Source organism: Talpa occidentalis, unplaced genomic scaffold (assembly GCF_014898055.3).
Source record: "Talpa occidentalis isolate TD23 unplaced genomic scaffold, MPIMG_talOcc4v2.1 talOcc4.11, whole genome shotgun sequence".
In the NCBI taxonomy this organism is placed as follows: Eukaryota; Metazoa; Chordata; class Mammalia; order Eulipotyphla; family Talpidae; genus Talpa; species Talpa occidentalis.
The window spans coordinates 32,062,033-32,088,673 of NW_023601104.1; the positions used below are offsets into that span (position 1 = coordinate 32,062,033).

Sequence of the window (26,641 nt, forward strand, 5' to 3'; positions counted from 1 at the left end):
CTCCCCACTACTAGCTGGGCTTCAGAGGTCTGGGGGCAGGGAGGCTTTTTGCAGTCCTCCAAGTCCACCTCTCTTCGGTCCAGGAAATGGGGTTGGCTCCCCAGTGCTGAGCAGCCCCTCCCATAAGGCCCGGGGTTGTTTTCCTTATCTAAATAAACTCTGCACAAACATGGCCACATTACTCATGTGTAAGCTATTTGCCACAGCAGAGCCCAGAGATGGGGAAATTAGTTCACTCTGGTGCACCGTGTTTCAACCTGGTCAAACAAACGGGGAAGGAGAAATTTTAACCTGGCTCAGCAACACCCCAAATTTCTTTTCTTGACACCCAACTGTCCATCTCATACCTCAGGAGCATTTTACCTCGGTCACAGAACCCACCTGTACCTGGGGAGAGGGTGAGCAGGACTTGCTTTTCTATGACCTCTGTCTCCCCAGTGGTCCTCTTGAGAAAAGAGGGGGACACACCCATGGAGGACGGGCTTCTGCTTCGCCCTCGAACCTTTTGTAGAATGAATCAGCACCTGGTCCTTTCCCATTTAACTAAGGTCCCCCAGCTTCTGGAGTTGGGTCCTTCAAGGAGGTGCTGGGATCATGGGAGTGGCTAAGGAGCTGTTATATAAATGAGGCTACGTATACGTAGCTCAGTGTTTGGCTTCATGTGGTTGTTATTACAGTTGTTATTGTTACTGAGTTAGGTATGTGGTGGGAAAGAGAGATGATGTTGAAAGCAGTTTATCCTGGCCCACCACCACGTCGCTTCTCAAAGGCTGGCGCGTCGAACTGCTCAGGTGTGTTTACTGCCTAGTTTTATGGTGAGGGCCTGACTCATGGAGAAGCTCTGTGTGCCCTCGAGGGGGCAGTGGGGAGTTGATCATAAACCATGGAAAGTGGGTTTGCATTCACAAAGGACTCCTGGACACAAGAGTCCAGTGCCTGGCAGAGTCCCCGCTCCTGCACCACGGACTCAGGTCTCCACAGAATGTTTCCAGGATGTTCGCCTCTAGTCCCTGGGCACTTTGGTGGTCCCTGGGACACGGGTATAGCATGTGGCTTCTGTCCAAGGCTCTGGAGCTGCTGTGCCAGGGCTGGGTGCTCATAGGGCTCACCTAGCTTACTCCTCTTTACAGCTTTAGAGTGAGGCAGTGGTGCTTGGAACAGCTGTGGGGACTGCATGGCATCCGTCTCCCTTGGAGACCTTATCTGAGTCATTTCTGAATTCCTGCAGAGACAGGCACTAGGACAGGGCTGGGATAAGACCCTACAAGACCCTACAAGACCCTACAAGACCCTACAAGACCCTGAGCTATCTCCTCAGGAAATCCAGATAAAAACTGCTCCAGACCTGAAGAGCACTCCCCATCCATGTGTGCTGAACTTGAAATAGCCTCCTTTTCGAGATTCTGATCGAAAAACCTGGAGGAATGCAAAGAAGCTGAATTTTTTTCCCCCTTGGACTGAGAGTAGGGCAGGAGGGGGAAGTGACTTTACCTTTGGCCTCACTCCTTCTTGCTTTGCTCCCTGGGTGACCAGGTCTGCCAAGGGGGCCTTACACATAATGGGGGCTCAGCTCGCATCTTCTAAATTGAATGAGGGAATCCCTCTACTTTCTGTAAGAGAATGAAATCTAAAAGTGCTATGGGGTAGGGAGGTGTGTGGCCCAACCTAGCACATGTGCTAATGTGCGAGTGCGTGCACACACACACACATACACATACACACATGCATGGGTTTGGGGCTCAGCAGCCTTCCTCAGTTCCAATTTAATGGACAGCAAAATAAAAACATGTTATTTCCTCTCATAATTAATATCCATGTTTGGAGTTTCCACATCTGGCCAGGTGTGGATTGACCCCTGATGCTGACCGACCCTGTGGACAAATTTCCCACAGAAGGATTGGCTCCTAGCCCTGAGCCAAATATCTGGAGGGCTGGACCTGGAACCCACCACTTCACAGAAGATGCAATTCCATGAAGGAATTTAGGATTTCCTGATGCAGCTCAAGCACATGCATTGTATGGGTAATGCCTTCCTCCCTAAAACCACCCTGCTTCAAATCTACTTAAAAAATAACAACATTGGCCAAAAAAAAAAAAAAAAAAAAAACTTCAAAAAAACCGACCACAAAGGCAAACAGGAAAGTGGGGTTTGAGTTTAATCATTGTGTGTGTTTTAGACACTAAGTTAAGCTAACATGGCCTCCCTTGGAAAAATCTGAGGGGTTGAAGAAAAAGGGGACTTTGAAAATATGAGTCCATGCTGTCTGGGAGCTCAACTCCACCCCACCCCACTAAGCTCCAAGGGTGGAGTGTTCCTCTTTTGGTGTGTGTGGATGTTCGTTTTTCATTCATTTATTCAAATATTTTTGGAGAGACTGCTTTGTGCCAGGCACTGTCCTGGACACTTGGTGACACATCCATTAATTAGACAGATGAGTTCCTGCTCTGTTTATTCAAGTCAGTGGGAACAGAGCTCTTATTTTCTGGCTCCTGAATTAAACTGCGCGCTACCCCAGGGCAGGAGGCCAGCCTCTTCTCTGGCTTTTCTGAACAAGTGTGCCCACAAAGGATGCTCAGGCAGTGGGCCCAACGTGCTCACAAATGACACTGAATGGTGTGTCCCCATTCCCTGGTGGGGGCTGCTCTCCCTTTCCTTCCACCACCTCCTGGCCTCATCGTCTGTCCGAGGCCTCCTGGGTGGCCTTGGCAGGATCAGCCCTGAGAGTTTAGCTGTTGATAAAAGCTGACAAGACTAAAGGTGTTACTCTCCCACAGGCATTTGCATCTAGTTAGGGGATTCCCAGAGAGAGCACGGGGTGGGGGGGGGGGAGGAATGAGTCTCTATCAATGGAATGAGAAGGTTCTGACAGAGCTAGAAGAAGTACAAAGGCAAACAGGCTCTGACTGGAAGAATGACAAATCTGAGGCAGAGTTTGAAAGATTCCAAGGCAGGGGAGAGTTCGGTTATCCACTTGGGCTGTCTGCCACCACAAATGCAAAGGAGGGGACTCCACAGTTAGATTTGTATTTTTCAGGGTCAGTTCAGTCTCTTAATTTTACAGATGAGGAAACTAAGACTGGGAGTGTAAATAACAAGCAAGTAGGAACAGGTCTATTGATAGAAGCAGGTCTATTGATTGCTCCCCCCACTCTGTTTGGTGACTTCTGACATTTAATCAGCCTTCAAGCACTTCAGAGGAAATTCCTCCCCAAGTCACAGCCGCTGTCTCCTCTGTGAGTGAGGTCAGCCTGATGGAGACCTGTGTGTCAGTGAGGACCAGGCACCCATGTTTCTTTTGGTCTCTGTTGTTTCCTAGTGATTGTTTGAGGGCAGTAAACACAGAGCAGCTAAAGTTGATTCATAGCAAGAAACAGGCTGGTGTCCAGGTTGCCTGGATTTTAGCCATCAGCACCGCAAACCAATCATCACACCAGCCCTTCCACCATACACTGAAGGTCAGGCTTTCTGACACCCTCTCTCCCAGCACCCCAGTGGGCTGAGAACCTGCAGAGGAAGGCAGGATGCTTTCATCATGAGATCTTGAGTGGCTCACTTAACCTTTCTGGGCTCCACTTTGCAAATTATTCACTCATTCATCTACCAAACCTTTATTAAGCCCCTGCGATGAGCTTGGACACAGGTGTTGGGGACAGAAAAACAAGACAAGGTGCTTGGACTTCAGGGGCCTAAAGGCTGTTTAGTGGCTCAGTTAAGCAAGCAAATAAAGTCATGATGGGCTTTCGGTGTTAGCAGTGAGGTCTGAGCAGGTGGAGTAGGGATGTTCTACCCTGGGAGTCAGAGAAGAAATACTTCACGAAGGGGGTGATGCCCTGACCCTGTCCTGGCTGAGGAGGTGTCTTCCAGTGGGAGGGTTGGCTGTGGGGATTAAGGGCATGTATAACTTTTGATGCTCCCAAAACATAACTCTTAGTAGCCTGTTCTTGAAAGAAAGTCTTACTGAGAAAAAGCCATGGAGGGCCTCCCCGGTGGCGCAGCGGTTGAGCGCTGGGTTGCGAAGCTGCCCGCGGCCTCTGCGGCGCCGGTTCGATCCCCGGCTGCTCCCCGGCCACCGGAGGAGGATCCCACATGGTGCGCAGACCTCTCCTGCCACCCACTGCTCCCCTCAGCAGTGTACTTCGGCCCTTCTGCCTGCTCTGCTCCCCGCTCTGGCTCTGGTGAATTCTCTCACCCTCCCGCGCTTCTGACTGTACCCAGTGCATGTATAAACAAAACAAACAAATATAATAAATAAATAAATAAAAAAAACATGCCTCTATAAAAAAAAAAAAAAAAAAAAAAAGCCATGGACACATATTTTGTATGTTATCTGTATTATATACTGTGTTGTTAAAGTAAGCCAGAGAAAAAAATGTTCTTAAGAAAGTCACAAGAAAGAGAAAATGCATTTAGAGTAGTGTACTCTATTTTTATAAATCTGCATATAAGTGGACCCAAGAAGCTCAAACCATGTTATTTAAGGGTCAACTGCACTTCATTTCTTTTTTATTACAAATAACCTTTATCATCATGATCATTATAGCCTTTAAAAAATGTCCCTTCAGTGAAAATATTATGTTTAATTTTTAATTTTTTTTAAATTTTTTTAAGATTTATTTATGCATAGAAGAGTTGGGGTGTAGGCCAGGGGTGTGGGAGGGTGAAAGGATTTACCAGAGACAGTGTGGGGAGCACAACAGGCAGATCTACTGAAATAAACTGCTGAGGGGAGCAGCAGGCAAGACAGGAGAGGTCTGCTGTGCCATGTGGGTATCTCCCTGACCGGGGATTGAACTCATGCTGCAATGCTGCTGATAGCTTCATAGTGCTGAGACTTAACCCCTTGTGCCACCAGGGAGGCCTGAAAACTTTTTATTTTTATAACAAAATAACAACTTGCAAACTCATATATCTTTGAGCTGGCTTCTCCCCTTCCTGATGGTCAGGTTGAATCACTTACGAGAGGGACAGCTTTCCCTTGTTTAACTTTTATTTCATTCCTTCTAAGTCTGAGTCAACCTCAGGATGTTTGTTTCCAGATGCTGGTTGGAATATGAGGTGCAGAGTATTCTAGATGGGTATGTTTTTCTGAGAGGTGAGAACTCCCTCTTCTCCTTCACACACCCAGTGTCTGGCTGCACAGGGGCACTCATGGGGCCCAGGAGCATCAGCAACTCCCAAAACTGACCAGACAGCCCATATAGCCACTGCCTGCTGCTTCACCCTCTCCTGCCCCAAAAGCCCTGTGCCTGGCCCTGAGGAGACCCACCTCTACTTGCACTCTGCACATTGTTTTCTCTGTTGCTTTAAAATATATTTTTAATTGAGGTTTACTCTTATATATAATACACTGTTCATTTTTAATGTAAAAGCAGATTGCCAACTTTAAAAATAACCTCAAGGCATACTAACTTGCAGCCTTCATAGAATTATATTTACATTTCAGCACAGCATTCTTTGGTTGCTGTCCATATGCACACGTGCTTTTAAAAATAAGTGCAATTATAAGGAACAACAATTTTGCAACTCCTCCTTTTTAGGTCCACATCACAAACTGAACCCTGGACTGAGGGAGATCCTGGGCCTGAGCCGCAGCTGTGTTTGTGACTCTTACTATTGCAGAAAACAGAAAGGCAAAACGCAGTGACTTCTACAAATGTTTGTACCTCCCCACAAGAGGCAAAGACAAAAAACAAAGGGGAAGAAACCCCATAAGCCCAAGGAGAAAACTCACAACTCGCACAACTTGTACCCACTTTAGTTAAACACATAGGGCTAGATTCTGTGAAGTAATGAAATCTGAACAAGCCAAATTTTAGCGGCATTAGCAACCAGATATGCATTCTCTCTCTCTCTCTCTCTCTCTCTCTCTCTCTCTCTCCCCCCCCCTTCTCCCCCTCCCCCCCCCCTACACAAACACACACATCCTAGTAGGGGGTTGGAGATCCCTACTAAGATCCTCTCATGGTCCCTGACTATAAGACCTGCAACTTCTGAATGCTGGGAAGGACCTCCTGCCTGAGAGCTCAGAATAGCTCTATGATTCCTGTCCTGGGTTATAACTGCCTGTTCACAGGCCCATCCTGCCCTCCCCCCAAAGTCCAGGCCTGCACACAGTCATGGGTGGCTTTGTGTGGCCCCAGGTCCAGTCCCCTGTCTCAAACCTTGTGAATTAGCTATGGGCTCCCTTAATGCTTTTGTTGGACAGTGCACACACCCAGCAACTTGTGCGATAGCACCCTTCTCCTAGGGACGTTCTGTAGTCTATAAGAGAAGCCCTGCTGGGGGATTCTGGGGACAGAGGTTCCTCACACTGGCCTGACAATCAGGGGTCAGTAGTCCATGGCCAGTACAGTTTGGACAACAGCTCCCTTCTGTGCCCCCTGCTCTGTAAAACAATGACACCAGGGGCCTCCCTGGTGGCACAGGGGTTAAAGACAGCATTATCAAGCTACTGCCGGTCACTACAACACAGGTTCAATCCCTGGCCGGCCAGGTTGCTATCCACATGGCACAGCAGACCTCTCCTGTCTTGCCTGCTGCTCCCCTCAGTAGTGTATTTCAGTCAGTCTGCCTGTTCTGTTCCCCACTCTGTCTCTGGTGATTCCTCTCACCGCCACACCTCTGGCCTATTCCCCAGTTCTTGTATGCATAAATAAAACAAATCTTAAAAAAAAACAATGACACCAGCAGCATCTGGTGGGCACCGTGATAACTTCAAAACAAGCCCCTGTCCTTGGTCTAGCGCCTGGCAGAGAGCAGATCCACAAATGACATTAATCTCCTGGCTCTTAGGTCCCCAAGCTGTCCATTGGGGTCACCCCCTAAACCTGCATGTCCCCAGGGGTTGCCACGAGGCAGGCATTAACAAAAGTGTTGCCTAAGTTCCCTAAATGTGAGGTCTCTGGATCTGGAGCAGAGGATGAGGTAGTCATACTTCTCAGTACACAGTTCTTCATTATAGGCCCATGAACTCATATGTTTATCCTACCCTTTTCCCCAGCCCCATATGCCCACCCTCAAACACCTGCTCTGTTGTGTCCTATGTGTATTTCCCCCATGTATATTTTTATTGTGATAAAATAGGTATCACATAAAATTTACCATTTGAACAATTTTTAAGTGTACAATTAGTTCGATGGCATTAAGTACATTTACCCGGTTGTACAGCCCTCCCACCATCCATCTGCAGAACTTTTTTCACCTTCTCTACCTGAAACTCTATTAACTACTAGCTCCCCATTCTTCCCTCCCCCGGCTACCAGTCTACTTTCTGTCTTTAAGAATTTGACTATCTTAGGGCGCCTCCCTGGTGGCACAAGGGGTTAAGTCTCAGCACTATGAAGCCTCTTCAGTCACTGCAGCATGAGTTTGATCCCCAGCCAGGGAGCTGACCCACATGGCGCAGCAGACCTCTCCTCTCTCTCCCGCTGCTCCCCTCAGCAAAGTATTTCAGTCAATCCACCTGTTCTGCTCCCCGCTCTGTCTCTGGTGAATCCTCTCAACCCCCACCCTCCCACCTCTGCCCTACACCCAATTCTTGGATGCATAAATAAATAAATAAATAAACCTTTTAAAAAAAGAATTTGACTATTTTAGGCATATCATAGAGTGGAGCCGATTAGTATTTCTTCTTTGTGACTGACTTACTTTACTTAGTGTAGTGTCTTCAAGCCTCATTCTTGTTGTAGCTGATCAGAATTCATTCTTTTTATTTTTTATTTTCTCACATTGTTCATTTTTATACAGTATTTGAGTTTCTTCCTCCCAGTGTAGTCCCGATAGTTCTCCCACCACCACATACCCGTACTCCATCACCACAGTCCCTTGTGCTCTTCCCTCCTGTTTTGGCTCCTCTCCCTTCCCCTCCCCTGCTGTATAGCTCCTTTTTAAGGCTGAGTGATAGTCTTGTTTCTATAAACCACATTTAAAAAATCCATTCATCTATCAATAGACATTAGAATTGCTTCTACCTTTTGCCTATCTGGAATAATGCTGCACTAAACATGGGTGTGCAAATATTTGTTCAAGTCCTGTTGTCGCTTCTTTTGTGTATATACCCAGAAGTGGAATTTTTTTTTTTTTTTTATCAAGTCGTAGTTCTGTGTTTCATTTTTCAAGGAACTACCATACGGTTGTCCACAGTGGCTGTACTATTTTACATTCTCACCAGGAATGCACAGGGTTCCAATTTCTCTACATACTCTCCAACACTTGCAGTGTTCTGTATTTTGGATAATAGCCATCCTCATGGGTGTAAAGTGGTTCAATATGCATCTCTTTGTTCGCATGACTGCTTTCCACATGGATACAGTTATTTTATGTATATGTAATTTTTTTTACACAAATAGCATTATGTTACTTATTTCATTCTGTATGTTACCATTTTCACTTGGACTCTTTAAGATCATCCATTTGTGTTCTGCACACAGAATCCCCCACTTCTAACCTTTGCATGGTAGTCTATGGGGAACATATCTGTGTATATGGAGACCCTACTGTGTGCTTGTGCTATGCTCTCTGTGTGGCTTATTGATCCCTACAGTAATCCTAAGAGGTAGGCGTTATTATTAGTCCCATCATATAAATGAGGAAACTGATACAGAGAGTTAAGTAATTTGCCCAAAGTCACACAACCAGAAATTTAACCTGCTTGCTGTATCTGGTGCCATGGGGGAACTCACATGTTAGAGGGCGTCACACGACCCGAGAGACAGAGCCTCTTTTTAGGTGAGTTCTAGTCCTGCCTTGTCTCCATTGCAGGTCACCTCCCTTCACCCACGTCACTTCCTGTCTGTGTAAAAATGAAGACAGAACAACTTTGATGCCTTTTCTAAATCCACCACTTGTTGATTAAATACCCTTTAGCGCATGGAAAAATAATCAGACTTGAAGTCAGGTGTTTATTTCTTTCCAGTATTCCACCTGGGAGCTGCTCCAAATACATGGAAATGCAAAGGGCCTCCCTGACAGGACTAACTATTCCCAGGGAAACACAGTGGCTGCCTCTGGCCCCCGCCTGTCTCCTGAACTTTGTACTTACTGTGATGAAAAATTAACTGGGCTAATGTTTCCTTCCAAGGACAGCCTCTGTACAAACAGGCTGGCTGGGCCCCAGGAGGTGAGACCCCAGAACAGAGTTCTTAGCCATCTGGAGCACCTGCCCATTCACCTCCCAGAGTGAAGGGAGCACTCCAGGACCTCTCAGCAAGCCGTCCCACACCCCTCCTCACTCCTTTGTGGAACTGGGCCTATTTCCTCCACTCTTGTCATGGAGAAACTAAGGCCAAAGGAGAAAGAACTAGCCCAGATATGGCCACTGCTGGACTCACACATGTGCCTGGCACTGTCCTTGTGCAGGCCCAGCTGTTCTATCACGGGGCTGTCGGCAGTGAAGGAAGCCCGGGACAGCATGGCTCAGCTGTGCTGACTGACTGGGAAACGAGAAGGTTGAACGAGGACCCCTTCCAAAGCCAGGAGTTTAGAGCCCCCCCCCAAGTCTAATCCTTACATCCCTTACATTATAGTGCAAATCCCCTCCCTACACCAAACATCGCTTTCTGTCTGTGTAAAATGAAGGGCCTGTATTGCAGGAGAGTAACCACTCCCTGTAAGAACTGTCTGCCATTCTTACAACTGAGAGAACAGGTGCTCAGTGAGGTAAAGGGAGAGCGAGAGCCAGGGGTGAGAGCCTATCAGTCACTGATGGAGCTTGAGGTCCTTTTAGCATATCTAGCTGCCTCTCGACAGTTGGACCTGCTTGATTTGATGTCTAGGTTAAAATGAAGGAGATAAGGACTTCAGGGCCCTTTCTCCCAGGCACCTACCTCCCACCCCTTGGCTAGTCTCTAGGCTGTGAACTCTTTGAGGTCAGGGACTTTCATCTCTTATTTCGTCACCCCCAAAACCAAGTAGGGGACTGCAACACAGAGGCGCTCCACCGTGTGTCTCACCTGAACTGGGTTCCTTCAGCCCCACCACTCTCTGGGGCGCTGGCAAGGCCTGAGGTAGGTTCTGCTCCTTTCCCTTGACAGTACCTGCCTGCCGGCAAAGCCTTTCACATTAGAGTCACACAACCACCCTAGGAGGTTGAGAGGAAAGCTGTTTCCAGCCCCGTTTTACAGGTAAGCAAACATTTCTTGTAGTGCCCAACAGTGTACCCATGTAAGGAACTTTTGTTTTGTCGAGAGCCCCATCATGATTCATCCCTGCCTTCCACAGCTGCAGCTGGGTGTAGTGGCAAGAATGCGGGCTCAGTACTTGCTTCAGACCCCAGTTCTGCTGCTCTTCTGTAAGTGGAAGACGAAGGGACATCTACCTCAAGGGCGCTGTGAAGACTAAACCAGAGGCAGCACTTAGGTGACCTGGAATGAAGAAAGCAATCAGTAACCGGTGGGTGTGTGTTTTGATGGTGACTAGGAAGAAAGGAGAGAAACCTAAAGACTACAGTGGCTGGAGGACCAGCCAGGAACTTGAAATCCCAGTTAGGGTTCAGGGCTTCTCCTTTAAGGTCCAAATAGGGCAGTTCGGAGAGGAGGGAAAGAGTCCAGCAGCAGCTGACAGGCCTGTTGGAGGCCATTCTCTCCTATTAGGCAGGGACCCCTGCAGCTTCTGGGCTGATTTTGTGAATTCCACCACACCTCACAGGGCTCTGTAACTCCCCACCCTGGAGGGTTTGCAGATAACTTCTTTCTCACCATGGGGGGAGGGGGGGTTCCTGCTGTTAAAAACAAACAAAGGCCTTAGACACCAGGCTAGAGGCCTGGAAGGGGAGGCAGCAGCAGAGCGCCCGGGTAAGTCCTGAAAGCAGCTGAGAGGACTTGTGAGCGGGTGCCCCAGATCTGCTGCTGGGGAGAAAAGCCCCAGAGCTCCCCAATATCCCAGTGTTTCTTTGCTTCCCACCAAGGCTTACTGAATACATAAACCTCCAGCATATTCCCGTTTGTCCCACTTTTTGCTAGTGCACAGTTTTGGAAACAAAGTTCTCTCTCCTATTTACTGAGTATGGGATTTCGGGTCTTTCTGTGTTATAAGATCCCACAACACACTGCAATGAATCATCCCCCTCATTCATTCCTTCATGAACTGGACAGATGTCCTTGAGTCCCTGCACTTAGTTCACAAGGCCCGAGCGTGTCTGGCTTCAGCCCCGGGAGTCACTGGGGTCCCCAAATCTCCGCTTCAGAGAGCCCGCTTCTCCCGCCTCCTATTTCCCTCCGCACATAGCTTCAGGGCTCTCAGCCGGGGTGACCTCACGGTTGAGAGAATAAAAGCAGTTCCCCGAGCGCCGGCGCGGATCGAGGCCCCTGACCGGGATCCGGGGGCGCATTCAAGTGTGGCCCGGACTTCCTGGGCGCCAGCCTTCCGTGCGCCCTCTCTCGGACCGGGGTTCTTCTAGGGGTGCACCGCCAGCTTTCGTCCTGACGGCGCCCCCTCACCGCGAGCCTGACTCTCTCCAGGCCGCAGCTCCAACTCGGCGGCCCGAGTGTGGGTTCCGGGAGCTACGCCCCGGCCCGAGCCCAGCCCAGCCCTCCCGCTCGGGCCCCTCTCGCGGCTCCTTTCCCACGACTTCCTCCCGGCGCCCGCCGGCTTCAGGCCGGGGCCGCGCGGGGTCCTGCGCGCTCCGCCGGGGCCGCCGCGGGGCCGGGCGCCCACGTGGGCGCGCGCCGAGCCGGGCGGGGGGAGGCCGGGCGCCCTCCCGGAGGCGGGGGGCGGGCAGGGCGCCCGCGGGAGGCGGCGGCGGGGCGCGGGGGAGGAGGCGGGGAGCCCCGGCGGCCGGGGGGCGGTGACAGCGCTTGGAAAGGAGGCTGCACGCGGATTTGCATGAAACGCAGACGAGGAGCGGGCGGGAGCGCGGCGCACGCCCCGGGCCGGCCGAGGGAGCGGGCGAGCGCGCCGGGGAGGAGGAGGAGGGACGCGGGGAGGCGAGGCCGCCGAGGCGGAGGGATCTGCGCTTCAAAGCGAGCGAGCGAGCAAAGTTTGGCTGGGGGCTGGCCTTTCCTTCCTGGAGGCGGCACCCAAACAGAGCAGCTACCCGGTGCGGAAACCCAAACTTTCTTCTGCCACTCCGAGTCTCGCGGCCAGCGCCTCCGCCCCGCGGTCCGGGCCTGCCCGAGCCGCGCCGCTCCGGCCCGTCTGCGCGCCCGCCCGCCCGCGCCCGCCCGCGCGCCCCGCTGCCCTTCTCCGCGCCGTGGGCGCCGCTGGGGCGCAGGGCCGCGCGCCGCGGCCCGGCCCGGAGCACCGGCAAGTTCGCTGAGAGTTGGGCGAAGTTTGGGCGGCCCGGCCAGCCCCGGCCGAGCGCCCTTCTGCGCCCCCGGCGTTCCTCCGAGCCCAGCCCCGCCGGGGGCGCCCCTCGCCGCGCGCGCGCCGGCCCCAGCCATGTCGTCCATCCTGCCCTTCACTCCCCCGATCGTGAAGCGCCTGCTGGGCTGGAAGAAGGGCGAGCAGAACGGGCAGGAGGAGAAGTGGTGCGAGAAGGCGGTCAAGAGTTTGGTCAAGAAGCTCAAGAAGACGGGGCAGCTGGACGAGCTGGAGAAGGCCATCACCACGCAGAACGTCAACACCAAGTGCATCACCATCCCCAGGTGGGGGCCGGAGCCGGGGCGGGGGCTCCTGCCCAGGCCCGGAGACCACGCGACGGGAGCGGGAGGCGGAGGGGTGTGTGTGTGTGTGTGTGTGTGTGTGTGTGTGTGTGTGTCTGAGAAGTGGGAGCACGGGCAGGAAGGGGGTGGGGGGACCCCAAATAAAACCTCTGGGTTTGCAAAGATTCAGAGCCTGAGGCTTCCACGCGGCTCTCTTGCCGCCGGACCTCACGCTCGCTTTTCATGCCCCAGAAGTGGGGGTGCTGCTGGAGCTGACCGCCTCCCCACCCCCGGCTGCTGCGGGCTAGAAGTTGAGGCCCGCTTTGTTCGCTCCGCGGGCTGGAGCCCCTCCTCCGCCGCCGGCTCCCGCCCCCGCGGCCCGCGCTCGTGGAGGTGGTGGTGTCTTTCCCTTTCTTTGCTTCAGTCCTGTCCCCCCACTTCTTCCCTCCTCGACAGGAATGCAGTCCGTACAGCTGGGGCTGTGGGTGAGGAGCGGGAGCCTCGTGATTGACAGATTCCTTCTTCTTCGTTCTCTCTTTGCCTTGGGGATTAGCATTTTTATCGAGTATTTTTAGACTCGGTTGTGCCAGCCTCCCGCCCCCTCCGCACACACGCACTTTAGTTGCAGTGCAACGCTCTGACTTTCAAATGAGACAAGTGGCAGAGAGCAGGGTCTTCTGCTTTTTTTTTGTTTGTTTTTGGTGTTTTGTTTTTTGTGGTTTTTTTTTTTTTTTTTTTTTTTGGCCATCCTTTCAGTCAGATTTCAGGTTGATGCAGAATAGTGAAGGTTTAGAACCCATCAGATCACAAACGCACCCCAGTGTGGGCCTCGCATCGGCGCTTGCATTCCTGCAGAGCCCTCCTTCCAAAGCGCTTTGCCATCTGTCTGGACCTCCTTTATGCTCCACATCGCTTAGCTAGGTCAGGCAGGAGCTCACAGATGGCTGATAGAAGGGGTCAGTGACTTCTCTCCACTCCCCAGGGCCTTCGCTTAATTTAATGGCGTCTGGTTGGGAATTGGGGTATGGGGGGCACACCTTGACCTCCCTCCTGTACCTCCTTCTCAGCCCCATTTAAAGTCTGATTCTGCACCAAGAGAGTGTGTGCGTGTGTGTGTGTGTGCGCGCCTGTGTGCACATGTGCTTGTGTGTGTATATGATGGGGGAACAGTCTTGGGCCTGAGGCTGCAGAGGAATGAGTAGAGGGTTCCCCTACAACAGAGGTTCCCCAAGGCCTGGATGGAGTGAACTTCATCCTTGGCCACCTGCTCAGGGCAGCTGTACAGGGCTGCCAGCCGTGTCAGGCAGGCACAAAGCAACATCTGTCCACGGGAATCAGGGCAGGCCTCCTCTGGAAATAAATGCCACATATGGTGGGAGCACTGACTTGAAAAATAATAATTTTTTTAAAATGGGTGGATCCAGTCAATAAAAGGGAGGGAAGGCGTTGTGCTGTCTGGGAAGCGTGCTCTGGGCATGTGATCGGGAGCCAGAATTGACTTCAGAGGAGGTGGTGTGATGTGATAGTCACTTACCCTGGGTACTGGTCCCAGCTGAGGTTCTTAATTTTTCCTTATTCCTTTGAGGGGTGGTGGTGAAAGGGGTGAATGAGTGGTGTACTTCTGCCCAGGGATGGGTTTATAAAACTTGCCTTCTAACCTGCCTGGTTCATCAAGCCTTTGTGCCTTGAAAGGGGGTGGAGGGGATACCAGCTATAAAACAGGCAGCTGTATAAATGGTTTTAGCTTTCAAACCACTTTCACATGGTTTTATGAGATCAAGAAAGAAATTCATGTAAAATAGATAAGGTAGTTAGGCTTACGACATCTCATTTTTCAAGGTGAGAGGACTTTGGAGGAGAGGGGAAAAGGCTTGACAGAGTAGACATGGAATTCTGACCAAATAAGCTCCTTCTGTCCCAGGCTGCTCTTCACTTTGAAAGTTCTTTGCTGACTGAAAAAGTGCTGTTAGTTGAGGGTGAGTTGGGGTGGGGAGGAGTAGGCAATATGGACCTTGTGCTGGCTGTTGCTAATGTCCAATCTTTGGGCTGGTGAAAGAGAGGCCTTGCTTCCCTGGCCTTGGTAGAAGCTTGTCCTCTGGAGAGTGTAGCTACAGCCTGCCTTTCTTCTTTTCATATCTTCCGCAATCTGAGGCACATGGACTCTCTGGAATCTTCTGAGATGTCAAGTTCTCTTGTCCCCTGGCCTTCTCTTGACTCTGTTGGGATTGGAGCATCATCTACCTGTCTGGCAAGGACCTAATGCCAAGCAGATTATTTTTTCATCTTTAGGAAACCCACTTGCTTGGGTGGATCCGGACCACAAAATAGATTTCCATTCCTAGATTTTGTGCCCACGCCTCTGGGTCTCCTTGTCTCCTTCGGTAACAGCTACTGCTGTGTTGGTTATGGGCAGAAAACTAAAGGCCAGGTCTTGGGGAGGTGGGGAGGTGGCCTTACACTAGGGATAGCAACTTGACCATCAAGCCCCTAGATTGTGGTGTTGCTTGTCAAATTTCTCTCTCTACTCTGCCTTTTATAACTAGGGAAATGTTGAACCTAGTTTCATATTGTGTGTGCAGGGTGGGGTCCTGGGCACTTAATGGTTCTCGGTGAGATCTGGACCCTGGAATTTGAGGAGCCCTCAGTCTAAGGAGGTTTTGACAAGCATGTCTTGGCTGATATGTTATCATGAACAGTACCAGCAACTCTTGGCAATAATAGCTGTATGCCAGGGCCTTCCAGACCTCATGCCTGCTTCTCGGTTTCACCAGCTCTGACCCGTCTCAATGATCAGGAGTGATACAGGCTCACTGATATCAAGAATGTAAGAGAGACTGGTGCCAAGGAAGTGGTAAGAGCCTGATTTAGATACACCGACAGGCAAGCTATCAGGGTACTCTGAGGTCTGGCACGGTGGGCAGTTTAGACAGGTTGTATAACAGCAGCTCACTCTTCACCTACTTGAGACCTGAGTAGAGCTGCAGGTATCTTTCTGGCCGGTTTATAAGAACGGAATCATAGCACTGGCCACCAAGAGTCGGAGAGGTGTGTGTTTATGTCACTAATAAGACACAGGCGTGCCTAGAAATGACTGTTCACATTGCCACCGAGCACTTGGGCTTCCACAGGTGGGACTGGTGTCTTGGTCCAGGTTCCTGGGAACTGGATCCAGCTTGAGGCCTAGTTTGTTTGGAAGGGGGTCTGGGCTTGCTTGTGTCACTGAACCAAATCCAGAGGAAAATGGGAGTTGAAGGAAACGCCAGGTCTGACCCACACCGTCTCCTTCCTCTCTGTGCATCTGTTCTTACCCCATGGCCTCCTGTTATCTGCCTGGACTTTGCCAGCCCACTCTCACCCGAGGGAGAAAGGAAAAAGATCCTCATCTTGGACAGTCCTTTCACAGACTTCTGGGGACAGAGATGTTACCTGGCTGCAGGAATGGCCTCTTTTATACCCTCTGCAGCTCCACACGCCTGTCCTCCCTCTTCTCCCAGAGGCTGCTCAGCACACCTTTTTTTTGTGACTCCTTGGAAGCAAGCTTACTTCCAGCTGCCAGGAAGGAAACCCACCCTCCCCTCTCTCTCATTGACCTTGATGAGGGGAGCACCATGGAGGGGCTGGGAAGAAGAGGGGTCCCCATTGGACAGCAGGGAGTTGACTGGGTGCTTGACTTGAGTTGTGGCCGAACCTGGGAGCCACTTGATGTCCCCTTGTTTGGTACCTTGGAAATTGCCGCTTGTACCCAGGAATTGAATGTTGGGGGTCAATGTACCTTGCAGACAACCCCTGTTCCCAGTCCCTTATCGGTATCACAGGGTTCTGTTTGTTTGACTCACTGATGTTTATTGGTACCCTCCCATGTGAGTCAGTGTTCCAGGCAATGGGGAAGAATGCAGAGATCAGTTTGAGATGGTTCCTGCCTGTAAGGAGCTTACGCTTGAATACGGGTAACATTAACCGGGCAATATTCGAGGGTCTAACTGATGTTGGTTTCTTATTCCTATCTGTAAGAAGACTTGAGATATCATATGGGGTGATTTTTGTGTGTGTGTGTGTGGGGCTAGACTTGTCATTTAAATATTGTAGAAGTCACTATGTTAGAAAACAGAAGAATGACAGCTGTCTGGTTTTCTCCAGAAAAAGCACAGCATTCGGGTTGTACATCTTGCCATTTTCCTCCTGGATGTGTGTCTAGAAGTCTTCATGTCTGCACCTGTAAAATCAGGACAAAATAAGACCTGGGGAGGGGTTTTGAAACCAGAGTTTGACAGATGTTAAAGGCTGTGTAGCCCTCTGTCTGTATTGTTCATTTATTATTGATTTATGTAGTCACTTAATAATTATCTCTGAGGTGAGCTAGCCAGGCACTGGTTCTCAAGGAGCGCTCTGTCTAGAGTGGGAGACAGACTTGCGCAAAGTCACAGGGCATGAAATCAGGACTTACGAAGTGCCCAAGGACATGGGGGAGCAGACCATTACATGGGAGGAGGTGGGTAGTGGAGGACAGGGACCAGTGTGAGGTGGAAAACCAAGGTGGGTGAGCAGTCTTCATTTGAAGGAAGTTTTTGAGCCTGGTGTAAGATCATGTGAACTTTGTTTTTTAGCTGAAGTATCATCGTTTCACATTCTTGTCAGGGTTTTGACAGTGTAGGAGTCCCCCCTCAGGTGTAGTCCCTGGAACTCTCCTACCTCCTAAGCACCCAGAATCCTCCACAGTAGCCACTGTGCTCTTCCTGCCCCCTTACCCTTCCTTCCTCCCACCCCATGGCCAGCTTTCATGGGATGATCATTGGTACAAAAGTGAGGACGTCTTTATCTTTTACCTTCTACTAAGCTGAGTGCGGCAATGAACGTGTTATTTTATAGCTTGCTGCAAAGGGCTTGTGAACCTGTGTGCCTTATTTTACTCCACTGTAAAATGTTCTCTTTGAAGTAAAAAGGAACTTAGGATTGCAAACCTGAAATTCAGGTTTCATTGGTGGGAACAAGGACTTTAGATATATTAGCTCACAATATAACAGAATTGATAAAAAGTGGACGATAACTTGAAGGTGGCTGTGGATGCTTAGAATTTCAGAGTTGTGGACTGACCTACCTTTTAATTTCTCTGGTTAATGCTTATCAAGGCTAATAATAAATCCCTTAAACCCAAGTTTCTGAATGGACGTAAGAGCTGTTAGTAATATATACTGAAGTCTTTGCAAGAGCATGAAGTTTTAAATGGCAAGTCTAATAATAGAAAAAAAAGTCAATGAATACAGTAGTTATTTTAGTTCTGATGAGAAATGCAAGAAGTTGATGAAACAAAGAATTTGGCTCAAGCTTATCACATCAGGGTTCCAATTAAAATGACTTTTAAAAAAATAAATATTGGTTTAATAATGTAAACTTGTAATTGCTGAATTATTATAATGGAAATAAAATTAACATGATTTAATGGACTGAGCGACCATTAATTTTCACTTATTAATTTATTAGGAAATTTTAATGCCATTTAATGTACAATGCAGCCATTATTCTGCATAAGCTCCTTCATGAAATAAATAGGGCCAAGCAGGGCTTGCTTTAAATTGAAGTCAGACTTTTTCCCCATGACCTGATTCTCCCACCTTGTTTATCCACCACTCCCCCAGCCTCCTATAAGTGCAATTAAGTTCTCTAAGGTAGAATGCAGCTTAACAAGGCTTATGAATAGTCCCAATTAACTTTTGTCCTTGTCTCTTTTGATGTATTCACCTAGTAAAATAATTCCCTACCCAATACCACCCCCCCTCTCCAATCCACATCTGATAGTATTGTTTGGCTGGGAAGAGAACTGTCCCCACAGGTGAAGGCAGCCTACTGCAGGAAGCTGGGAGGGTTACCTGCCTTTTGCAGACACAAATGACTGGTGGGGTGTTGAATGGGACTAGCTGCTCCCAGGAAGGGCTGGGAATAGCTTTTGACCACTGGGCAGGTTCCTGAGCAATGGAGCCTCCCCATTTACCCTTCTTCCCATCTTTAAGCATAATGGTTCCTGGAAACACTTGGAAGTTGTCATATGAACCTCACCCTGCAGAAATGCAAATTCTAATTTTACTCTATTCCAAGTTTTAGAACAAAGATCTTAAAAGAACTTGTCCAGCCCAATTCATTTCCATGTTTTCCTTCAGTGCTCTGGCTATTCAGGCACCGAAGCCTGTGCTGTTATTAGGGACAAAGTAGTAAGCAAGGCAGACACTGTCCCTGCCCTCCTGTAGCTGCTAGTCCAGTAGGTGCCAAGGGTGTGTTTTTTGAAATTTGTAGTAGTGGTCTAAATGCTCACTCTCATTTATTTGTAAATACTGTTTTCTTGAGGCCAGAGATCAAATCCCCTAAGTTCCACAGTTTGACTCCTGACAAGGGTAACTGAGTGTGTGCGTAACATTCTTCTTTGTTTTGACTTAATTAGCAGTTTTAGAAATACCAAATCTATAGACCAAGTCATACTCTCCACTGTTGGGTATATGAGGCCTCTGCTGTACGCAGCAGCCCGCCACAGTGGCACACTACTGCAGAACGTTTTGACACAGAGACTCAGTTTAAAATCAAAACATGGTGGAAGCCTATTAATTAAGAAGTTTGGCTAATTCTGAATTAGCTAACATTTGTTTAGCAGGATTTCTCTCCCTGTAAATGCTGTCAAATAAAACTTAGTTATAAACAAAGTTTTGGGGGTCACTTTGGAGGCAGGAGTCAAGAGAGCTGAGTAGGTTCTAGACTTAGCTCTGTCTCTGATTAGCTGTGTGACCCCAGGCAAATCGCTAAACATTTCTGGGCCTCAGATGTTCTCAACTGGAAAGTAGGATAGATAAGCTCTACTAGAAGGCCATTCTATAGCTGTAGTGGTGTTCATGCAAACATTTTAGAAGCTTTTGTTTGCAAGCATCCAGTTGATCAATGAATCACACATCTTTCGTAATTATTAATACCTGAAGACCGGTGTCAGTTTGTCTAAGTGAAAGTAATGAATATTAATTTTGGTAATTTCTTCCTTCTTCTCCCTGCCTTTCCTTTACCCCCATGAGTCTAAATCAGTGAAATTTAACTACAAAGGAATATAAAAAGAACTGAATGCTAGGATAAGGACATGAAGACTGCGTGTTTTCAGCAATTTTTCTTCCTTTGTTCCTATTTTTGGCTATTCTCAGAGCAGGAAGTTTACTTAAACTAATGACCACAAATGCCTAAAAATGGTTAAATTTAAGAGGTAGGCATTAAACAGGATACCTGTGGAAAATGTTTGCTCATATGTCAGAGTTTACCCGGGAAGCTTCCTTTATTTATTTTCAAGCATCTATATAAAGAAAGGCTATACTTAATTGTGTAAGCATGCGCTTGGTGGTTACGAGTTTAAACCCCAGCTAGGAAAGGAAAAGTGAGTTTCCCCCAAAATAGCACTTTTTCTGTATCCCATGACTCTGCCTGCTTACATCTGGCAACCTTTTCTTCTGAATGCTTTGTGGGAGTTTAGGAGTAGAGTATTGTTTAGGAAACACTGTGGAAGGCTTTGCCGTTGAAATCTACAGAGTTATAAATCTGGTCACTTTTGCTGCTAAATGTTGCATCACAAACTGCTAAGCCAAGTTGTAGCTCTGAGGTGTCACCATTTCTTCTTTTTTTTTTTTTTTCCTTTCCTTTAGACTGGACTTTTGAAAATAGTAATGCTTTTTGGGTGTGTTTTTTTTTAAAGGTCTGTTTTTACGCTGTCACAACTCAAAAATGCCAAAAGGCATTTTTTCCTTAAAAAATCACCTCTGGGCTAGACCCAAATGTGGGGTAATGGATCCAGAAAGGACTTTTTGAGTAGTTACAAGTGGCTGAAAGCAGGCGCTGATGAGGGAAATTGGCATTTCCTTTTGGTTCAGATCATCCCATTGTAAGCTTTCTGTCACCCTCATGGGATTCAGGCTAAAGGTGAATCTTTATTTCTCTGGGTGCTTGGCATGGCAGGATGAATTAGTTTGTTCTGCTGCCCCTTTACATGAAGCCATTTATCTCTACCCAGATAGATTGCTAAAATATTCTCCGGGGAATCAGGATGTGCAGAAAGAGCACAGTAGGACCAAAGCCGAAAAGGGCCATGGCAACCTTGGGTACATTTGCTTCAATTTATTTGACCTTCAGTTTCTTCATCTGTAAAATGGAAATCGGACCACCAATTGGGTAAATGAACCCAAATGAGGTAAGACAGATCAAGCCCTTGGCTAGTAAGTTCCCAGCACACAGTGAGTACTCAGTAAACACTTATTTCCCTTTCAAGGGCAGGGGCATTGATGTGTCCATTGATTCCAGTAGGGGACCCCATCTTGTGCTTTCAGAATTCACCATTTGAAGAACCTCGGTTTATGTAGTGAAAAATTCTGCTTCCAACACACGTTGGCCAAGAGCGCACAGCCATGCCTCTTGTCAATGTAGAGCTTGGCAGGAGATTAAAAAGAAAGAATTCATATTTCTAGGTGGTTCTGCCCTCTCCCTCCGCTTCCCTATCATCTTTTAAAAAACTGTTTGGCTGACTAAAAATAATAATATAGAAAACAAACTTTGATGAATCAGTGCTTCTGGGGCGGGGGATGGGTAAGGTCCTGAAGAAGAAACTTGGTGACTCATGCATTTGTCACCCGTAGCTGCTCAGAAGTGTGTAGAAGTGTGTGGTGTTTATTGTTGCTGGGGTTTTTGGAGCCCAGTTGGAAGGCAGTTCCGGCTCTCCCTGAAGTCCCATCTCCGCAGTTGGCTTGGCTGTCAAGTGAGAAGAGTCAGTGCAGGAAACTTGAGGTTTCAGGATGACCTGGATGTGGTGGTGGCACCCTGGAGCCCTGAGACATGTGCATGTGCGGGCCAGGCACTGGCCTTCTCTGGGTCCTCTCTGCAGGTTATGTCCATTTACATATGCACAATGGTAGGCCCACCGGGTGCCCATCTGGGACCCTCACCCCCTCCTTCCAGACCATACTCCAGTACTCTCGAGTCTGCTGTCTCACCCTGTGTGGGCCTCTTCCTTGCCCATCTGCCTGAGGGCAGACTACATCAACCGTGGGGTGTGCACCCATAGGCCCCAGGGCTGGCAAGAGGTACAGGGAGAGCATGAAGCCCCTCTGAGTATGGGATGGGATTCGGGACCTGTTCTTTCTGAGCGTCCACATTTGTGTTGTGACCAAGGCATCAGAGAACTTGTAAATTCAAACTTGGTCTTTCAGTTTGTATGAAGGTGTTTGTGGAGGAAGGAGGATGGCACACGTTCTGCTTAACAGCTTGTTACCTTGATTTCTCTCTTGTAAACTGACACATGGCAGGTGGGCCTTCCTTGCTCTCTTATTCCAGGACCCACTAGTGCTAGGGGCCTGGTGGGCCCTGTTTTCAGCACCAACCTTTCAGTGTGTGGCCACAGTGAGGCCCAGCCCAGGTGGCACCAGTATATGCACAGGACTGTGGGGACATCCACAGGGAACAATTTCCCTCACTTTGAACCCAGATCAGAGTGAATTAAATACTGATGGGACAAAGGTGATAACATATTATGACTGCTCATCCAAGAGGTGGAGCAGGGAGCTGGCCCACTGAGTGCATCCATTTGTTGTATACATTTTTGGGGCACTGACTTTGAGATGGGCCCAGGGCTACAGGGCTGTACAGATGAAGTCCTGTCTGTGCAGGGCATAAAGGAACAGCAACCACAGGTACGGCAAGCTCATGCGAGAGCTGCTCTGGGAAAAGTGAGCCCAGAGGAAGACCACCTCTCTTTCTGAGGGAGCCAGAGGGCTTCACAGAGGAAGTGGTGCTCCCGCAGGTCCTTGAAGGATGGGTAGGAGCGTGGGAGTGAGGTGAAGGCTATGTAGATCCTGGCGAGACAGCGCGTGGACGGCCCAACGTCTGGGCAGACAGTCAGGGTGGCCAGAGCATGAAGGAGGAGTGGCTGGAGAGGGGAGTCGGAGGATGTTGCCAAGGGCTTTGGTCTGCCAGGCTCGGCATTTAGACCTTGCTCTTTAAGCACCCAGGAGGTTTTAAATTTAGGGGTGTGGCATGGCTAAAGCCACCCTTCTGTTGGCTTTCATTTCCTCCCTCGCCGTGGCCAGTAACAGCAGGTTTTCTGCCTGAGTTATCCAGGTCAGAGTCATAATCCCTTACACCACCATGTGGACAGCTTTAGGCTATGTCTGGACTAGGGTGAAAATAGTGTTTTGTTCACCGTCAGGAGTGAAGACGAGTTGTACAGCCAGGAGAGCTCTGGGAGCCCAAGTGTTCAGGTAATTAGCCAGTGAGTCATGCCGCCTCTTGACACGGGCTCCTTGGGAAATTAATAGGAATGTTATGTCATATTTACAGAGGCCTGGTCTCCCCATGCAAAGGCCTTGGGAGCAGCCCTCGGCCTTTCTGGGTCTCCCCTGGGCCTGGCCCACAGCCTTTATGTGGAATGTCTCTGGTTGCTGTTTTCACTTTCTTCATTGATGGTCATCTAGGCCGGGCTCCCTGCAGTCAGCAGAAATACCTACATTCTCTACTGCAGACTCACAGCATGTATTAAAAACAGATTATAACTCTTAATAAGAGAGTAAAAGCATTTACTTAAATCCATGTTGTTCATGTATTCTATCCCTGAGTTTAGGAGAGCAAACAAATCCTGTTGACCATTAGAGATTAGATGCCATTTACCTTATCAGTTTCAAGTGAGCTTTTGTTGTTGCTGTTAAGTTTCTAGGTTTTTAGAATATCAGGTTTTATGTCCACGCACTGATTCTAGTTCACAGACCATTTTTGAAACTATCGATAGAGACCTGCAGCTGAAGGTGAGACAAGGGGACTGTGTGCCAGCTTGGGGAGCCCGGACCTGCATTCAGGAGACCTGAGTTCAAACCCCTGCTCCTCCATGCACTGTTTTGGTGATACTGTATTTGGGTCAATTAGCTTCTTTGGGCTTCCATTTTCTCAGAAGTAAACATGGGAAAAAGAACCCTTCCCTCCAGAGGATTATTGAAATTATTTATTTATGAGTTATGCATTAAAGGTGCTTTGCAGACTATAAAATATTACACAGCATCCTATTTCCTACACTTCCTATTTGTTTATGAGGCACAGCTAGCTCTCTGGCATTGCTAAAAACCCTTCTGACAGGGATATGTAAGGGTTTCGAGGGTCACACCCAGATATTCAGAGATCTTGGAGAAAAGCATAAATAATACACACCTTCCTGCAGGAGTGTGAGTCTGGGCATGCATGCGCCAGGGCTGGTGCTTGAAGCTTAGGCTTGGCCTTGCGTGGGGATTTGGCTGATCGCCTTTAGCAGGTCACCTGGGCGCTCTCATTTGAGTGATCCTGGCACCTGTGATCCAGTGCCAGTTGTATGCCAGGCACCAGGTGGGCCATCCACCAACTGGTTGAACTTCTTTCCCCATCTGCAGTACTCTGGGATGGATGGGTGTCCATATTTACAGAGGAGGCCGAGGCTTTGAGGGATGAGGTCAGGAGAATAATCTGAGTTTAGGTCTCTGGTTCTTGACCTTGGTTTCTTTGCCCCATGTGCTCCTTCCACTCCCCACCCTCTCACCCACAGAGGGCTACCATTCTCACCCTCATAAGAAAATCCATGACACTGGTAAGTTGTTGTAGGCCTTGTGATAAGAGATGGAGGTGGGTTGGCCTCTGAAGCTCTACCTCGTCTAGAATCTAGGATGACTATATATAATTTATTGAGAAAATCAGGACATTTCAAAGAGTGAAAGGAGACAGTGCTATTATTAATTATGGCCAGAACGTGGGCATATCTCTGGACTGTCCAGGCAGACCTAAGAAAATAGTCACTGAGTTACCTGTCCTCTGTGCCAGTGGTCACAATACTTGAGCAAGGTAAGTGGGAGGACTGGATCAGCCAGCATATGCTACCGCCTATGTGTCAGGTACTGCCTGAATTATTTCCTGCTATTCTAAGTAAAGTGACTTGCCCAAGTTCACACAAACTGGTAACATAACACCTGTAAGCTGAATGAGACCGTGGAGATTATCAAACCCAGCCAGGTTAGTGCTGGTGCTTACTTAACTGGAGCCAGAGTCAGCGTACTTTTGGCTCTGCTAATGGCTACTCTCAAGGGGAAGGGGACAGAAATGGAAGGTGTGGTATGGTGTTTCAGGGGGTAGAGGGAGTAGAGGGGCATTGCCTAGGCCATGTCCCTTTGAAAGCCAGGACACCCAAAAGCAACTTGGATGCCATTTAGTGACCAGGAGCAGAGACTCTGTTAGCAGGCCTCTCCTGCTGCTCTGTTTCATTTTAGCTGAGGCCTCAAAGACACTATTGCCTGGGAGCTAGTGAGAGTTCAGTGGATAATCCTTTAGCTGAAGAATTTTGAAAGTGATTGAGGAAGGAATTAAAAATAACAGCCAGTGTGCCTTTTCTCTCTCTTTGATTGTGGTAAATGCACAGAATGCTCCAGGCTGCCATGGGGCCTGTAGACCCTAATAACCCCCTGTGCCAATAGAATTCTGTGGCGAACATGGAAAGACTGCCCTGTTTCCCTCCTGCTTAGTGTTCTCACCCCCTGTTTCTGGCATCATCCTAGCCTTGTCCTCCTTTTGCACCAAATAATTTGTTGGAAGCTGGGAGAGGGACTTGAGTCTGCTATACAACCCGACCTTTGCTGAGGGCAGAGCCCTGTTTGCTGAGCTCCAGGGAGAGCAGCTGGAGTGACAGGGCCACTTACAGGCTGAGAAAAGCCAAATGTAAATTCAAAGCAAACTTGGCATGTGGTTGGAGAACTTCAGCTGCTACGGCAGGGCCCTGGTCCTCATCCTTTGTGACTATGATGTGTCCTATAAATAGAACAAGATGCATTTCCCCTTTCTTTTTTACCCCACAGACACAAGGAAGCATGTGTGTGGGTGAGTATGGGCGGGGAGTTTTAATTATTTATGTTCCAGTTCATCAGCTAGTCATCGTGGGAGCTGGGCCCTTCATGAAAATGACGCCACCATTTAGGGGTAGGGCTGGAATCTGCTTTGGTGTCTCTGGAGTTCCAGCTCTCCTCACCGCTGTCCCTCTGTCCTCTTTGTGGAGGCGCTGGGTTCTAATGCCTGGACACTGCAGTAGGCCAGTTGGTTTCTTCTCTCTACTCCATTCCATAAACTCATTGTATTAGGATGCAAGTAACTTGAAACTCAACTGCCAACTTCAACAGTGTGGGGGCTGATCACTGCCCTCCCTGGAGGCAGGGAGGTGGCAGGTACTGCAGACTCCAGAGCTCTGCTGCCGTCTTCAGCCTGACGGTTTTTAGCATCAAGCTTGAGCCCTCCTGGTTCTTGGTAGCCACAGCTGCTGCAGTTGTTACTCCCTTTACCCAGTTGCATCCAGGGGCAGTAAGGCCTGCTTCTCCTTGTGGGTCTCTTTATCCAGGAAAAAAACTTTTTCAGAAGCTCCCTGGTATTTCAGGTGGCAGAAATAATGGAATCGAATAAGTCAGGTACCCAGGTCGTTCCTCTGACTCGTTATGGTACTTAGTACAGTGCCAGGCACTTTGTGCTTTTTAATTAATACCGTTGCCTGCCGTTTCCCTTCTCTTCCGAGTAGTCTCCTGAACATTTGTCTGATGTCTTGCTAATTCAGGAGGTTATGGCTGTAAATCAGTTAGAGACATGTTCCTGCCCTCATGGAGCTTGAAGTCGAGAGAGATAAAGTGACCATGTAACTGTGTTTGGAGCATCTCTTGGGGTAGATTGTAGCTCTCTGCTGTGGGGTAGCTTCGGAAGAAGTGTACAGCTGGGGTGCAGGAGGACACATGGAAGTCAGACTCACAGAGGATGCTCTTGGGGCCTCTGAAATCTGTGCAGGAGGATGAAAGATTTTGTGACCTAAGTTAGGTCTTTTCAGGCTGTTCGATTTCTGTCTCCACCCCTCCACCAGTCTTGTTTTCCTGTTGACAAAATGAAGATAAAAACTTGCTCTGAGTATGGAGTGGGGGCAGGGTATGGGGCTAAGCGCCTCCTGCCCCCAGGGGAAATTTTCAGAAGGTTTTTGCGGTGTACTGGCTTCAAAACCATATGCAATTTAATTGCATGTTTA

At 48.8% G+C, this 26,641-nt stretch overlaps 1 protein-coding gene and 1 long non-coding RNA gene across 4 annotated transcripts in view; both read left to right on the forward strand.

Moving 5' to 3' along the window:
* LOC119238776 (uncharacterized) overlaps window positions 1-10,371 on the forward strand; it is a 174,511-nt gene extending 164,140 nt beyond the window's left edge. For both annotated transcript variants that reach the window (XR_008549326.1, XR_005123658.2), the window contains one exon: window positions 10,220-10,371. This is a non-coding gene — a long non-coding RNA (uncharacterized LOC119238776). The remainder of the gene's footprint in view (window positions 1-10,219) is intronic.
* A 1,820-nt stretch (window positions 10,372-12,191) lies between these two features.
* Window positions 12,192-26,641, forward strand: part of SMAD3 (SMAD family member 3) — a 113,499-nt gene continuing 99,049 nt past the window's right edge. Inside the window, exon 1 of one of the 2 annotated variants that reach the window (XM_037502776.2) lies at window positions 12,192-12,582. In XM_037502776.2, coding sequence (XP_037358673.1) covers window positions 12,377-12,582 — 206 coding nt within the window. In that variant the 5' untranslated portion in view covers window positions 12,192-12,376. The remainder of the gene's footprint in view (window positions 12,583-26,641) is intronic. The other variant, XM_054688253.1, reaches the window with a different exon arrangement.